Source organism: Pseudonaja textilis, chromosome 3, assembly GCF_049901715.1.
Source record: "Pseudonaja textilis isolate UNSWEBS1 chromosome 3, rPseTex1.2, whole genome shotgun sequence".
In the NCBI taxonomy this organism is placed as follows: domain Eukaryota; kingdom Metazoa; phylum Chordata; class Lepidosauria; order Squamata; family Elapidae; genus Pseudonaja; species Pseudonaja textilis.
Window position 1 is genome coordinate 23,546,438 of NC_141992.1, and position 17,750 is coordinate 23,564,187.

The 17,750-nt window shown below is 38.6% G+C and overlaps 1 protein-coding gene across 3 annotated transcripts in view; it reads right to left on the reverse strand.

Moving 5' to 3' along the window:
* Nucleotides 1-17,750, reverse strand: part of EYA2 (EYA transcriptional coactivator and phosphatase 2) — a 131,021-nt gene that overhangs the window by 17,654 nt on the left and 95,617 nt on the right. For all 3 annotated transcript variants that reach the window (XM_087929044.1, XM_026697531.2, XM_087929043.1), the window contains exons 6-9: nt 16,888-16,958; nt 13,698-13,872; nt 12,628-12,749; nt 10,750-10,833 (exon numbers count right to left, since the gene is read on the reverse strand). In XM_087929044.1, coding sequence (XP_087785170.1) covers nt 10,750-10,833; nt 12,628-12,749; nt 13,698-13,872; nt 16,888-16,958 — 452 coding nt within the window. The remainder of the gene's footprint in view (nt 1-10,749; nt 10,834-12,627; nt 12,750-13,697; nt 13,873-16,887; nt 16,959-17,750) is intronic.

The window sequence follows — 17,750 nt, forward strand, 5'->3', positions numbered from 1 at the left end:
ATTCTACTTCCCTCTGCCAATGCCGTTTGTTCCATTCTTCTCTAATTATTTATTTTAAAATGTTGCTTAGGGGAAAATGTATGTCAATAAAAGAGTCAGACTGGATCTCTTTTGACAACTGTTTTTTTATAAGCAGTCATGAATCTTTTCATAAAACATATTCATATAATGGCAAATTAACGGTTGCCAGGAGGCACAGGCACAAGCAGGATTAATATAAGAATCTTGTATACAGAAGAAGGGAAAATGCTTTCAAGTGCTTAAAAGAGATTCTTTTTAATCACATCAATCATTTTAGATAAATTATCAAAAATTGAGACAACCACATATATAACAGAATGGCTTAATGAGTCAAGCTATTGCTAGAAGGAATAGTAAAGTCTGTTTTCTGCCTTAAGAATATGTATGGTGTTTTTCTCCCAGTTAAGCCAAACACTATTATGCTTTCCTCTTCCAACCAGACTAAATGGAAGAAAATGCTGAATACAAGAGAATTTGTATCTTCTATTGCATAGAACCCCTTTAAATACCTTTTGTGGCCATAGACCATGGCCATGGACCACTAAGACTTAAGATTTACATCATAACATTTCCTCAAGATTTTGTGGAATCCCTGTGACAACATTGTGGACCACAGGGATCTGTGGACCGCAAGTTGAGAACCATTATTCTATTGTACATCCAGTGCCTTTCCACAGAGTGGATGCCCTTTAATTCCCCTCAATTAAATGTTTTGTGTATCTTTTCTGTAGCAGACCTTGCCCTCTGGGTATGTACGAATCCTGCCTCCCTCAAGATATCCCATTTACAGGCCTGTCCCTGCCGAGTCTGGTTTTGAATGCTGGGAATGCTATCTAGTCCTATCAAGATGTGTTAGTTCTGGTTTTAACTTATGCACTCTAAGCCACCCTGTGACTTTCTGGGGTCAGAAAGCTATTGCAAATGTAATCTAGGGCGTTTCTATTTTTGTAAGGCATTTACCACTCTTAATTTTGAGGTTATCTAATGATCCTTGAGTTGGCAGAAAATTTCCTTGTGACTCTTCTGCCTTACAGAGTAGATTTCCCCTGAGTTCTATGGAGTCCCAACCCTGTTGTGAACTTGCAAAGTCTTTTAACATGCCCTGGGACAGGTGGGTTTATTTATTTATAATTCATACTGTCTTAGTGGATTTCTGTCACGTGATCATGACTGGGCTTCATTTTGTTCTTTTCCTGAATGTCTCATTGGATATTGTTGTTCATGGGTTGCTCATTTAGACTATTCGTATTTCCTTATTTATTTTAGTTTTAATATGTAAATTTCCTAGTATCACCTCCATTTGTTTAAATAAATGTGAACCTAATAAAACTAATTCTGAGAAATGTGCTGTCCCTGTTGCTTATTCCGATTCTGCCTCTATAATGTTGTATTTGATCCATTGCAATCCCCTGGTGTCTTTCCCAGGTAACAGGTGACAAAGTCCAACAGATTTTATACAAGTTGAGGTTGCCCTTAGACAGTGGTAGAATAAAGGAGAAAATATATATATTAATTTTGATGTACAGTAGCTGAGAGTGACTTCAGACTGGTTTACTCAGAATCTGGAAGTGAGATGGAAGCATCTCTTCTTATGGAAACACAGCTGTGACTAAATATTAGCAGGGCATGTCTGTATCCTGGTTAGGTGCAAGGGAGGAAAGACTGTCAGATTTATATGAAGGTGTGTCCTCATTCTACCAGTCTTTTCACTTGTACATAGAGCTCCAAAGAGGAGAAAAAGTGGTCCTTGCGCATCTCTGCACACTGGCTGGAAAACTCATTTCAAAAGGTAATCCCCATGTTATGAATAAGTTTTAATCCATATATTGTTAAAGATAATTCCAATAACTACCCAGTGGATTTTACAACAGATTTTAAAATTAAACGTGGGCCTGGGAGATGGCAAGGAAGAAAAGACTAAGAAGGCAAAAGACTGATGGAGAGATGAGGATTTACAAATGATAAGCTGTGTTTTAATCACTAATGGAGAGAAACAGCAATCGCTCTCATGGTCATGCCTTGCCTTCTCTACTTTCATTTCAATCCATGAGAGTCAAATACAAGTAGTCCTCGACCTATAACAGTTCACTTAGTGACAGTTACAATGGCCCTGAAAAAAGTGACTTATGACTGTTTTTCACACTTATGACTGTTGCAGCATCCCCTTGGTCATATGATTTAAATTCAGCTGCTTAACAACTTGCATTTATGACAGTTGACGTGTCCTGGAGTTATGTGATCACCTTCTGCTACCTTTTGACAAGCAAAATCAACAGCAGAAACCAGATTCACTTAACAACCATGTTACTAATTTAACAACTGCAGTGATTCATTTAATAAATGTATCAAGAAAAGTTGTAAAATGGAGCAAAACTCACTTCATAAATTTCTCACTTAGCAACGTAAATTTTGGTTTCAGTTGTGGTTGTAAATTGAGGAGTAGCTTTTCCTGATTTTTGTATCTCTTGATTTGGAAAGCCAGATTTGAAAAACAAAATATAAATCAGGATGAACATATTTATAGTTTCTGTCAGAAACATAAAACAGTTGCAGCTTTTTCTGGGACCGTGCATTGGCCAAACAATGCTGGAGAGGCATTTGGATTAAAATGGTCATGTGAGATGCTGCATAAGTGGTCATGGACACACCAAATTGTCTTAGATTCCAGATTGCTTTACAGCAGGGGTATCAAACTCAAAGCCCGGATCCAGCCCATGGGGTGCTTAGATCTGGCCTGCAGGGCCGCCCTGGAAACCGCAAAGGACTGGCCCATGGTGCTTCTGCCGATGAAAACGGAGCTCACGAGGGCCCCTCCAAGGTCAAATGCAACCTTCACGCAGCCCTCAATGAAATCAAGTTTGACATTCCTGCTCTACAGTCATAGCACATTCTATTCCAGCTATCTTGTGCTAAATGCGCTACCCTGCCAGCAAATTCAAAACGTGTTGAAGCTGCCTGTATTCATTATATTCTTTTATTATTTAGCATTGAATACATGACTTAGCTTCCATCTGCTTAAAGCAAATATTTCCAACTTCCTACAAAAACTCTTTCCAAATTTTATTCATATTGAGTTAATCCAGCCATTTATGAATTAAAGCATATTTGTTTTTATAATCTATTTGATAGAATTCCAAAGAATTGTGTTTTTCTCCCTTCTAAGTTTCATTTTTCAAGAGGGGTGACTCTTAATAGGCTCCAGTGGCTTTTAATATTCCAAGGTACCCAGTGCACATGAGTAACAAAATGTAAATAAACACAGCTGAACCAGGAAGAAGAGTGAAGGTTTTCTCATTAAAGAAATAAAATAAACTGATGTTCTTAAGAACTTTGTCTTGTGTTTCTTGAAGGAATGGAGGACTCTTTAGATATCTGTACAGCCCTGATGGGGCCTATACTTATTAGGCCAATTCCCAAACAAAGCAAAGAATACACGCCATGCTGAATTGGCTAATAGAGGTCAAGGGAGAAGCAGATAGTTGATTGGAAGTCAAGCACTGAGAACCTTTACAAACCAAACAAGTGGATCTGACCCCCTACAATTAACTTTTTAACTGCCAGTTTTTACTTCTTCCTAGTACAAGAATAGTAAAAGTAAAGGCTTAGCTAATAAAATTTCAAACAACATTTCCAGTTTTTCAGATAAGGTACTAATTTTACGACAAAATTACTTTGGTAACTGCACATTAAATCTCAACTCTACTAATTTTTATGAGAAATTTTCATGAATGATCCAGTGACAAATTATACTCCATCCTGCTTTACATTTTGAGTTAAGTACATTATAGGGAAACAAGTATTTTAAAAGGGTGTTATGAAAGTGATTATTCAGAATATAATTCTATTCTTAACTCATACAGTTAACAAAAAGGCACTACTTTGTAAAATTCGAATACCTGCCTGGTAAGAATGTCATGAAAAAGACTATAAGGTATCTATCCACTATATAGATGGCAGACCTTCTCCGTTACAGCCCCTAGATTTTGGAACTTCTTGCCTGTCTTTCCAATCTACCCTGAAATTTTCTGCTGGGTATCCATCCGTTATTGGAAGCCCAAGATTGCTTAGGTGCAGACAAAGTAAACTAAGTGCTGCCATTGCTGAGGCACTTTCAGCATTTATAAAGAGGGTAGGTACTGGTAGAAAATGTCCATCCCTTCATCTTTCCTTTCCCTTTTTCTTCAAGGGCCCCTACTCTTTCAAATTTAAAAGGTGCTTGATTGTGCATCGTTGAGGGTGAAGACCAAAAAGAGGGAAGAGTTGGAAAAAAGCCAAGATAGAAGAAACTGAGAGCTAAAGTTTCAAAGAAGACAGCAAGGAATTAATAGGCAATTGAAGGGAATGTTGGTGGTAAAATGGAATGTTGGTGACAGTGATATCCAAAGTCAGTGATGGCTAATCTTTTCGGCACTGAGTGCCCAAAGTGCGTGCGCATGTGCACACCCCCAAAATGCAATATACGCGCGTCCCCTGGCCATGCATGTGCATCTCCCATGCCTGTGTGTGCATCTCCGGTGCATGCATATATGTCCCCCGCACATGCGCCCCACATCTCCTGTACATGCACCCCGCATCCCCCATGCATGCACATGCATCCCCTGCACATGTGCCCTACCCCCTATGCATACACCCTGCCCCCTGGCAGGAGGCATGTGCATGTGCGGCAGAGCTGAGCTGGAGTGATGGCTCACGTGCTCACAGAGAGGGCTCTGCATGCCACCTCTGGCACACATGCCATAGGTTCGCCATCATGGTCCTAAGCAAAGCCCAGAGCACTGGCATGGGTGATTCAAGGCCCAGCATGCCTTTCCCATGAAATAAGACAAAGAGTACTAGCAGCAAATGGGCTCAAAAGCTGGCTAATGAAACCAAATGCTGGCAGCACTATACTCTAAGGGTCCCATGGCACTGATGAGAATAGGAGCCCTCAAGCACTGTCAATCCCCTCAAAGGGGCCCAGAATGGCAGAACCAATGTTCAATGTGCATATATGCCATGCCTTAAAGAAACAAGCTAAAATCTATGCTTTGGGACATATCCCATGTATTGCAAGATTTTGGAAAACCCATATATTGCTCATTCTGATTGAAACCATACAATATGCCAGCAAACAATAATGGAGTTATGATTTTAAAACCACTTGTTTATTATCCTGCCTTCCTGCATTCTCGGCAAACCATTGACAAATGTGAAATTGGTGGCTCACCACACCTATGAAATACCTGCCAAATAACATCAGAACTTTCTAGAACTTTTATGTAAAGTAATTCTAGAACAAAAGAGCTCAGAATATGAACGAGAGATGAATTCCAGCAATTAAAATATTTTACGGGCATGAGAAGCTATTTTAAAAATGAGTAGGTGATTTTATTTTCCTCCCATGGAAAATCATTACTTCACTCCGATTGTGTTTCCTTTTCTGCGGCTTAGTACTAAAAAACATTAGCATAATGTACTTTCCCATTTCTAGCCCACCTGTTGAGATCCAAATGCCAGAAAAGAGAAAAGCCGACAACCTTAGAACAATGTCAAAACACACCAGGTGTTCATAAGTCTTGGGCTGACCTCAGTTGTCCAGAGATTTTGTTTTAATATATACTGGTTTTGCAACTGGGGAACTAATGCCTGTCATTGTGTAATTAATGATGGATTATATTGCAGGATTTGCATGGGAAACCTACTGAGTACAAAGAGTATGAGAACCAGCACAACTAATATAAATTCACCGTTGCCACAACTAGCAAAGGGAAGGTGAGTGCATGCAGTCATTTGTATGCGGGGGGGGGAAAAACCCTCTGCATAAGTTTTTCAGTCTTTCGTGTTTTTTTCTCTTTGATTACACTCCAAGATCGATAGCTAATTATCTTCTGCAGAACATAGTACTTGATACATTCATTTCTTATCTTTGTATACTTATTTCTGCCTGAACTCTGTTTTTTCTATCATTATGTAAGTCTTTTACCTTGACTTTATTTTTTATTGGTTTTGTACAGTAGCAACCTGTCTGAAGAAATACTGCTTTTCAACAGTGATTAAAATGGATTGCATAATCTTTACCAAGTAATTTTGTGTGAGAACCATTTCCTAGTACTTAATTGCCTAACAAGTTCTAATGGAAAAGCTGAGCTTGACATGAGATTTCCCTATTGGGTTCCAAAATGAGACTTTTCCTTAGCTCTTTAAAACATGTTACCTAGCAAAACATCCATGTGTCACTTCCATGAAATGAACTTAATGCTTTTATAACTTATAATACCTGTAAATAACTGCTTTGTGATTGTAGCACCAAGCAAATTGATCCAAATTAGGTTGATGCCATGTAAGTAAGTAAGTAAGTAAGTAAGGAGTGGGGTGCCACAAGGTTCCGTCTTAGGCCCAGTACTCTTCAATATCTTCATTAACGACTTAGATGAGGGAATAGAAGGGGAACTTACCAAATTTGCAGATGATACTAAGCTGGCAGGAATAGCTAACACCCAAGAAGATAGGCTCAAGATCCAGATGGATCTTGACAGACTAGTACACTGGGCCATATCTAACTAAATGAAATTCAATGTAGGAAAAGTACACTTAGGCAAGAAAAACCAAAAGTACACATATAGACTGGGTGAAACCAGGCTCAATAGCAGTAACTGTGAGAGGGATCTTGGAGTCTTAGTGGACAACCAGCTAAATATGAGCCAGCAGTGTGTAGCAGCAGCCAAAAAAGCTAATGCAATTCTAAATTGTATTAACAGAGGGATACAGTCAAGATCAAGGGAAGTACTAATACCACTCTATAAAGCTTTAGTAAGACCACACCTAGAGTACTGCATCCAGTTTTGTTCACCACAGATGTTGAGACTCTATAAAAAGTACAGAGAAGAGCAACCAGGATGATTAGGGGACTGGAGGCTAAAACATACAGCGAACGGTTGCAGGAACTGGGCTTGGCTAGTCTAGTAAAGAGAAGGACCAGGGGAGACATGATAGCAGTCTTCCAATATTTGAGGGGCTGCCACAGGGAGGAAGGGGTCAAGCTATTTTCTAAAGAGCCTGTAGGCCAGACAAGGAATAATGGATGGAAACTGAACAAGGAGAGATTTAACCTGGAAATAAGGAGAAACTTTCTGACAGTGAGAACAATCAACCAACGGAACAGCTCGCCCTTGGAAGTTGTGGGAGTGCCATCACTTGAGACTTTCAAGGAGAGATTGGAGTGCCATGTGTCAGAAATGGTGTAGGGTCTCCTGCTTGGGCGGTGGGTTGGACTAGATAACCTACAAGGTCCCTTCCAACTCTGATTATCTGTTATCTGAAATGACAAGGTGGCACTCTTCCTCTGAAGCCTCCTTTGTTTTTCACTAGTGCAATATGTATGGCCAATAGAGACCAAAAGAAGGACATTCCAGGCATGTGTTGTGGTAGCATAATATCCACAGGATTCAAAGCCTCTCTGGCAAGTCTATGAAGTCCCCGAACAATCCTATCCTACCTAAACTTCCTGGTCCTGGTGGGTTGGGTTGCAGGCCCAGGCATTCTGGGTTTAGTGAGGCAGGAATAGGCCTAGGCTGCAAAAGGTTTCCCCATGCCAGTTGGCCCTGTAGCCAGCTGAGGTCATGTGCACCACAGCAGGTTTATGCATGCCAGTGGGCCCAGTGGCTGGCCAAGGTCTTTCAGTATCCAGACTGGCACTGTAGCATGTGATGGGCTTCCAGGGTCTCCCCCACTCTCCTGAAGTATCAACATACTCCTTATCTCAAATTTCATCAGCCTAAAACCTACGAGATCATGTAACCATAGCCAGGTGCCAGGATTGCAGTTATTCAGAGAAGCGGTCATGTGACATCTTGCTTAATAACTGCTTCACTCAATAATTCAGATTTTTGATTGGGTTGCCTAGAATTGGTTAGAACAGTGTCCCCAACATTTCTGGCTTTCCAGAGGACCAGTTTGGTGGTGGTGGGGGGGAGGAACACCAGCTCCACTTGTGCAAGTGGCGGGCATGTGTGCCTGCCACTTGCACAGAGCTGTGCATGTGCATGCTTACTCACTCCTTGCACAAGTGAAGCTGAGCATGCACACAAGCATGCACACACTCACCCACTGCTTGTGCAAGTGGAGCTGCGTGCATGTGCTCACCCACCGCTTGTGTGGCCCGACATAAATGTTGTGTGGCAGCAACATAAATGTTTTAAATAAATAAATTCCAGTCTCAATTGTGGACATAGGTCAACGAGTACCTGTACGGTGTTATGTTAAGCACAATGCATAATATATTTCATTTGTAGCTGCTGCTGGAGCATTTAAGGTTGAAGCAACCAAACTTTTAAACAAATGTGCTCTCTTTTCCAGAGAAGACGGGTAGAGTCCGTAAAAAGTCTTCAGAAGGTTTCTGTATCATCAACATTTTGAATTTTTTTACATGTGTTCAAATTTTATAGGGGGCAATACATCTAAGCTTCGGTTTATTTATCCCAATTGTTGTAGGTATCATAAAGCTACAGCAGCTGGTAGAACCATAAAATGATGTCAAATCTTATTTCTGCAAACACTGCTGCAATAGGCAAGTCTATTTAAATAACTGCCAAGTTAGTAATACCATTCTAATAAATTCCAAACAATATTTTCCATACCAGATGAAAGAAGCAACATGATGTAATATCAAAAGAAAATGAACTATTGTTTATCGGTAAAGAGAAAAAGTCTTGACAAGTTAAGGCCTGATTACAGTTCTGCTACTTTTTCTAGATACTTTGTGAAGCTTGTAGATGTGTAAAAGCTGTGAATTACACACATTATAATATTTGCAGAGAAATCCTCTAGTCGAATGTTGCATGCTGGAAAACTGCAATTATTTTGTGGTGAAGCCAAGTTTGCATCTGATATCTGGGAGCAAAGAATATGCCTGAAGTTACACCATGTTGTCAACATTTGATTTCCAAAAGCAAAAAATTGCAAAACAGGTTTTAGACAGATTTGTAAATCTCTGCAGGAAGATTCTAATCACATCCTTTTGGTAAACAGTGACAAAAGGGTAATAATTTTAAACCTGAGTAATATTTTTAATATGCCCTCTCTGTAATGTTGGATGGGTCTGGAATGTTGTGAGTTTTTCTATAAAATTGACAGGAATCTTGTAGAAACATTTAGAAACATGTCCAACCTCCTTAGTATTACAAAGATCTGAGGCATTTCAGAAAAGCAATGCAGAAGTACATTGCATGCAGGAGTATCTGCAAGGAATGGTCAAATGAGTCAGGATGGCAGCTGTTGACTTCAAAGAAGAAGGAGGGGCTTTGGGAAAGATGGCAGAATCAAATAAAAATTTAACACACAAAATTTATAACCTCAACCTCCATATTAAAACTTGCTTCAAGGACAAGTCAACATAGAGGCAGCAAAGATGGAGCTGATTTGGTCAAATTCTATTGTCCACATGCTCCAATGATCAGCAAGTCCCGCCCCCCATTATTCAGTTGCAATCTGTCTTCTGGCCACTTAAATCTATCATTTTGTATATTTAGTCTAGTACAAGAGTACTCTGTAATCTTATTTTTTTTCTGTGTGACATATGTTTAGATATTTTGAATAGTACTGTCATATTCCTCCTGTGTCTTTTCTTCTGGTGGTTTAGTATTCCTAATTCCTTCAGGCTCTTCTTAAGCTCTTAAAGACCAAGGTAAGCTTATATGAGAGTAGGCTGGCTTTTAAACCAGCAGTGATTGGTGTCTAGCAATGAACTGAAAGACAATCAATGGTAATAATGTAGTTGCAAACCTCTCTAAAACAACTCCCATCAATAATCTGGCATAGTACTGCAATCCAACTTTTCTACAGCAGCCCTCATATTGTGTTAAAGAAGTCTAAACCATCGGTAAATTAATTAAGAAATGCAAACTTTAAACACACTGAAATTTTCTAAGCATGAGCCAGAGCCTCTTCTTGAGGGAAGAAGTGCGAACTATGAATAAATAAATTAATAATTGTTCTGAGCGTAAACTTTGAAACTCAGGCCCTTTGGGTATCTTTGGAATGGTCTCATCCCAATGTGATTAGCCTGTTCCACTCATTCCAGCAGTAAGGGCCTACTCTGGATCCTGTCTGCTGAAGAATTGTGGTTGGCAGAGTTCAGGAGAAGAGCCTTTTCTGCTGTAGCCCTGCTTCTGGAATGTTCTCCCATTGGCACTGAGGTTCGCCCCAACACTTTTGGAAGAGCCTGAAAGTTTGTCTCTTCTGCTTTGCCTGGGACCCCGACAGGGCTTGCTACATTGGGGGCGGCTGACTGGGTAGAAAAGATGCCCTTTCCCAGACTACCCATCATCTTGGGTTTTTTTTAAAAAATTAATCTCTCTATTTTAATTGTTAGACTTATTTTTACTTTTTATCATATTATTATCCGTCCAGAGTCACTGTATCAGTGAGATGGGGGAGGAGCATATAATTAAATAAATAATAAAACAAATGTTCCTGCTCATTGCTGAGAGCTAGCTGTCCTTGTTTAAAGGTGAATCCAGTACTAAGTTCAAAGTATGAACTTGACTTTTCAAATACAACTCTATCCAAGTGCGAGTACATTATTAAAGTAAACCCAGTTGCCATAACTCAACTTTCAGACAACCTGGATGACTGAGAATCTTCACTGATATATCAAATGAGTAACAGTGTTTAGGATTCTGATGCCTTTACCCTTACAGTTTTCATTGGAGAAACAATGTTAGAAAATAACACAAGTGAATTGAACAGTACCTTCCCGTATCTGGAGGCAAACGTTCCCGTGAGTAAGGAGTGAAAAATAATTATCGTCTCATCCAAGTCCCATACAAACACACGCTGTCATAGAAAACAGGGGGGTGGAAAAATAGAGAAAAATACACCAATTACTGGCAAAAATACACTAATTTTGGATTAAATAACTATGTAAAGAAAAGCCTCTTTGCTTCCTCTCCATGATCTTGCTTGTGTGGGGCATTACCTCAGCTATTTGAAGATTTCCTGTTCCTAAAATATCTCACCCTGTTCTTCTTACATCTTCCTCTTGCTGTCAGAGTTCCAGAAGAATGCTTCCTTGAGTTGTCTCCCTTATTTATTTTAAACTGCTCCAAAAGACTAAGCCCAAACAAACAAAAACACCCTTTTCTTTAAAGTAATTAAAACAATTTCCTAGTCCTGATCTACTATTATACAGCCGTGGTGGTGCAGTGGTTAGAATGCAGGAGTACTGCAGGGCTAACTCATTGCTCACTCCAAGAGTTCAATTCTGGCCAGCTCAAGGTTAACTCAGACTTCCATTCTTCCAAGGTCAGTAAAATGAGGGCCCAAATTGTTGGGGGTAGTATGCTGACTCTGTGAACTGCTTAGAGAAGGCTGTAAAAGCACTGTGAAGCAGTATATAAGTCTAAGTGCTATTGCTATTATAACTGCAATAATGCTTCTGAAATTTTCAATATTTTCCTTGCCTATATTTTTCCTTCACCTTCAAATAGTCACGTTTTTACTGTGACTATTTCAAAGCATTAGCCCCTTTGAATATTGAGTGTTACATCAATAAATAATGTAATGCTTTTTAAAAAAAATCACTTGAAGCTTAGATTAGATGCATTCCTTTCTCTTTCATTTAAAACAGAAAGGTGAAGACAAGGCTGCTATCAAATATGTTTGGGATCCCAGTGCAGCCTCCACCAAGTTAATAAGCATCTCATTTGATGTTTGCCTATACTTCCCATAAATTTTAATAAATTCCTTCTCAATTGCAATATTAGCATGATATAAAGCAAAGCATGGCTTTCTAGTGCCAAGTCATCCTTAGAAATAAAAATACTACATTGAGAAAAGCTGTCCAGAAAAAGAAAAATTGGCCTTTATTCTTATGAAGTTGTTCACATTTACTTGAGGTGTTTAAAGGCTGAAAATGTTATAGACATTTGGGCAATGCAGAATAATCTGCCTCTCCTTCTCCCTGACAGCCCTTCAGATATGTGAAGACAACTATCATGTGTCTTAGCGTCCTTTGAAGATGTCCAATTCAGTGTATTCAAAGGTTCCTTACAAACTAGGCATTCACTGTCCTGTTCTCAGCATACAACACTCACATTGCTATGTTTATTTCAGGCAAAATCCCCAACTTTTTAAGCTGGTGGGCAAATATAAATCTTAATAGTATGGTAGTGGGTGTTCTTCCAAAAGAGGAAAGGCCCATTCACAAAATAGCTGCCATAGGGATATAAGCAATTATGAAGCATTGCTTTCCCAAAATGCTACCTGTCCTACCTTTCCCACCCACTGCCCTCAAAGACAATTCTACCTCTGGTTCTCTCTAACATTTTTTTCCTGGGCAGTTCTAAAGAAAGCATTGGACTCTAGCATTGTTTAAGCATGGTCCCTCAGGCATTCTTGGAAGTGAAGCTGATGCTGGAGAAGGCCGCTTTGCTTTGCAATATACTGGTTTTTCATTTTTGGGGTTAAAGGAAGGTTTTAGAAAAATTAAAATTCAGGTGGGCTAGGGAACTAGTGGGCATAATGAAGAATTCTGACATTAGTGATGACATTAGTGCTTCATAATACCATCTTGAAGATGCCAGATTTAAGCACCAAAGAAAGGGGGTACGAACCCCTTATTACTCTTACCTCAATATCAGTGTCTCCTGCCGGGGATGGATCACTGCTTCTTTTTGATCGTCCTCGTAGTTTTCCATCAGTTCCCCTGTGCTGTCTGTCAGATTCTATGCCTTTAGGTGTTGTATATTCACCTATAACAGGAATCTGACTTAAAGTAACATCCTAAATTATTATTCTTAGGCTGTTTCAACAAAGTACCCAAAATATCAAAGCAACATTCATTCCAACAGAAATTACAGACATAAGTTCATAAAATATTTCTGATTTTTTTCTCTGTTAGAAAGGGATGAAAAAGTTTTATTTTTCTGCCAGTTCTTTAGCTTTTCTTATTATTTCTCAGTATATACAGTACATAGCATATTTTTCGCACTGTAAGACGCACCTGACCATAAGACACACCTAGGCTTAGGGGAAGAAAACAAGAAAAAATATCAGGCAGAGCCTGAGAGGGCCACAGATAGGTGTCCTCTCATTTGCCTGCTCTGCCTATTGACTCCTGCACTGCGGAAGAGACAGAAGAGGTGGGCAATGACAAAGACAAAGAGATGGGGTTCAGCACTCTAAAAGAACCCCACAGCGGTGGCCCAACTGCTATTCACCAAAGGACCAACACTGGTGCACAGACATTTCTACTCACATTTTTTTTTTTTTTTTTTGGGGGGGGGGGGTCTTATGGAGCGAAAAATACAGTGAATGACCAAGCCTTTGTTTATACTTTGTGATGTTATCTGGTATCATCATTACCATAATACTGAGGTTGTGTAGTCTTCAAATAATATCATTATATATTTATAGGTACAGAAATTGATTTTTAAAAGAAATGCAATAATTATTATTTTAGGGAAAATCACAAAGTAAACTAAATGTAAAATTTCTTCTGTTTTTTTTTTTTTAAATCACAGAAAACTGTTAGAAACAAAAATATTTTGCATATGCAGTAGTTATTCTTAATAGCAAAATTAAGTCCCACTTGGCACTAAAAATAGGATCTGCACCTAGTTCCTGATTTCAATTAAGGTTTAAGAGATTAATCTACAATATCAATAATGAAAAATACATCTCTAGTTCGAAGCCCTTACCAGGAAGTGATTCAGTGCTCTGACCGCTAACGTGTGATGACTCTTGGAGAGAATAAGGTGACGTTGGGATGGTTGATGGGCTAATGTTATTTGCAGACATATATGATGAATTGTAGGAGGAGTTGTAATACTGTGAATACTGGCTTTGTGTGAAGGTGGGATATGAAGAATACTCCTTCAAAAGAAGAGACATAATTCTAATTATTCTTTTCTATTATTTCTATATACATTTGCACTAGTCATTTTAAAACATTTTATTAGATTATAGAATAAAATACAAAATTACAAAAGCAAATAGGGAGACGTGGTGTGGTGGTGGGGAAAGGGGAAAGAGAAGTAAAGGGGGGAGGGAGAAAAAAACCTCTGACTTCCGACTCCCTCCGTTGCAGTAAAATAAAGCATTAATATCAAACCTCAACTTTTTACTTTTCCATAATAATATAAACTAGCCATTTCTATAAAAAAACAATTCAATCTAATCAATAAAACTCAAAATCAAAGTTTCATTTTTTTCCCCACCTCAAGCACAAAGCCCAGGAAGCAGTGTCCATTGTAGCAACTAAAATACTTATATTCTTTTCCTTTTAATTTCCTTATAATCCCTTCCTTTTCTGCTATGTCCTCCTCTTCCAATTCCCCACTTTCTTCCCTCCATCTGTCCTGGTCCGGGGATTCCTCTATCTCCCTCCATAAATGTTGGTACATAACAGAAGTATTTTCTATATGGCTGCATTACTAACAAATACCAGAAGAAAAACACAGAGAAACTTAAATGTGCAATATCACATGAGTATTTCCCCCCGCCCCCCCCAAGAAGTCTCTATGTTGTACTTGTTTATTCAGCAGCACAGCTGCCATTGTTTTAAAGAACAGGGAATTGAATATAATAAAAAATAAATAAAATGGGGGGGAGGGGAAAGTACTTATATTCTTTTTTTTGATCGAACTGTCAATTTAGCCATTTCTGCCAACTCCAAAAGCTTCTGTAATTCTAATTATTCCATGCAAGCAAAACATCCTGTATGCATCCAATATATAAAAGTTGTGCATTTATGGAATACATTTTCGGAATTTTTATTCTGGTCATCTGTCATAGTTGAACTACAAATTTACAGATCTGCAGGTACTCTGTGTGTGGGGTGTGTGCTCAAAAAATGTGTCTAGGGGGTTTTATTCAGCCCATGGGCTGATGATTCCTCATTCAGGTCTAGAGGCTGAGGCAGAGGTCTTCTTCTTGAAATCCTTTTTAATTAGTCTGCCATGGACTAAATCTCACCGCCCTCCATCCCAGAGGAAGCTGCTGTCAAGGCTTATGGAAAAAGAATTAAAGAGTGTAATTCTTAAACATTTTATGTCCCATAGAACTTGAATTTAGCCTTGAATACTCATTTCAACATTTGTGTGAAGAAAAAGAGAGAGGAGTGATTTCATACTTGGATTACATCAACTTAGCCAGCAGTCTTCCTTATACAGCCTTTCTAAATATAATGTATTTATACCATTTATTTATAGATATGATTTACACATACAAGAGTGAACATACACAAAACATAGTTTGTAAAAGGAAAACAAAATCAGGAAGGTCATCTTCCCTCCCCACTTCATACTCACAAAAGTTGCCATGTGATACATTAAAGCTTAAAAAAACAAAGCAAAACGAAGGAAACAACCAATGACTACCTAAAGCCAAGCATGGCAAAGAAACAACTTTACACAATGATAGAAACTGCTAGTTTTTCTTTTTTTTAAGCTGTTCATACAAGTACTGTATGAAATGCTTTCATATTGCAACTGAAGTGTTGACCAAGGACCAAGAGCAGGAAGACAAAGGTAAGGGAAAGATGGAGATGAAGGAAGGGGAAAGATAAGGAAATAATTTTGAGAGTAGTTGTTGCTAGGTTTCCTGTCAAGCTATTGAGCTCTGTCCATATTCATGCTTTGTTTTGGTCTCCAAATATCAAGATATGATAAATTACTATCTGAATAACAAAATCTTAAGGTTGTATGGTAATGTCAATTCCTGAACAATGAATTCTAGAAGGTGATGCTAGATGAGTTGTCCCAGTGTTTGATTTACAGAACTCTTAAGAGCTGTTTGTCACTCATATTATTTAACAACTATTACACAGAGCTAGTGGGAAGGAGAATAGAATCAGCAAGAGATTCTGATTATAGTTTAATTAACACATATATAAGCAACTACACATTTCTATCTTCTGTTCATAGGTCAAAACCCTTTGAATTGATATAATGTATGCATAAGGCTAGAAAAGAGATGTTTATTAAGTCAAACAGAATTACTATACTGTAGACCAGTGTCCCCCAACATTTTGGGCACCATGGGCTGGTTCTGTGGAGAGGTTTTTCTGCATACCAGAAGGGGCATGCTGCCTGCATCCCATGGATAGGGCTTCACTTGTGCCACCCAGTTTCTGGCATGCTGTGGCCCAGTGCCAGTCCATGGATTGAAGGTTGGGGACCCCTGCTATAGACTACTTCAGACAGAGATCTCTAATATCGTAATACTGTTAAATGTGCCTGCTAAAGTGCTAAGTGTACAGTTTGATCACTTAGATCTGATACTAATTTGAAACTGATACTGATCTGAAAATTCAGATAGAAATGATGATATTTGTTCTGGCTGATCTTTTGCTCCTACTCAGAGTAGAAGAAGCTTTATCTTAGTTACAACTGCTTTATTGATAGAAGGACAATTTATTACATTTTATCAGGGAGTTCAACTGGTGCAAACCAGAATATGATGGGAGTAAAGTGATCAGAAACTGCAATTGTTTTATTACATCAATTCTATTATTGCACAGATCGGTAGTGTGTTTCTAGGATCACATTCAAGTGCTGGTAAATTCTTATTGGCTTAGGACCAAGTTGTCATCTCTTTCAATCTGTCAGTCTCTTAAATGAAAGTCTGGAGCCTGTTGTTGAACCAACAATGTATATGTAAGTTTTAATGTGTTGCCTTTTTGTTTTTCTGCTGTTTTCACCATTTAATTTTGCTTGATTTTGCTTAGTTGAATACTCTGTTATCAATCTTGATTCTAAGATATTTTATCATTCATTTTCATAGTGACTAGTTGATGGCAACTGAAGAGGCTGGAAAGGAAAGGCAGTCCATAAATATTGTCAAGGTAAAAGAACAATCTTTTCATACTTTAAAAAACTGAATTTGTACCTGGTGCAACCCTGTGCTGAACCCTGCAGAACTCGTCAGGCCATTAGGTCCCTGGTAAATCCCTGAGGTACCTATGCCAAAAAGAGAGGACAAGAAAACAAAAGAGAAGATAAATGACAGGTTATTAGGCTCAATTTAAATAGATTTGATGGACCATCTGACAAACATAAAGGAAAATTTTAGATCAGGATTTGTGGCCAGGGGTTGAAGTTAAACCTGACATTGTAATGTCCATGTATCATCTATCTCAAAAGTATAAAAAACTGTACATATAATTTTTGCAATAGTGACCAGAAGGCAATTCCAATTTCCCAGAAAGGAGATTGAGAGATCCCTTTTAGTCCTAGGGTTATATGTCACTCACCTATTTCTGATTTTAAGAATCTGCTGCTATGAACCTCATCACAAAAACAGTAGATTGAGCCCAGGATTGTCCACTCTAGCTAGCATTATTTTAGAATACAGGTCTTTCCCACTATCTACTATCTTTAAAAAAACAAGTGGAGAAGCTAAGGTTTTCAGGATATAATAAACATTTATCTGTCTCTTAGCTATGGATAACTCAATTACCTGCAGATACAGTATGAGGCAAGGTGATCTCAAGACCCATCCAGAACTTCAGTCATTTGGATCTCAATTATTTGAAACTCATATGGGGATTTCCTGAATGTCTCCTAAATATCTTCAAAACTTTTAATGAAAACAGTCTGCTAATCCCAGAAATAGGCAATCATTTTTCAGAGGGTGGCAAATTTAAGGGGATATTCTCAGAGGCCCTGCCTCTGTTGCTACCTACAATATAAAGAATTTGATTTGATTTGTACATAAGTAATAAAGGGGATCCCTGTGGCAGGTTTATTTTT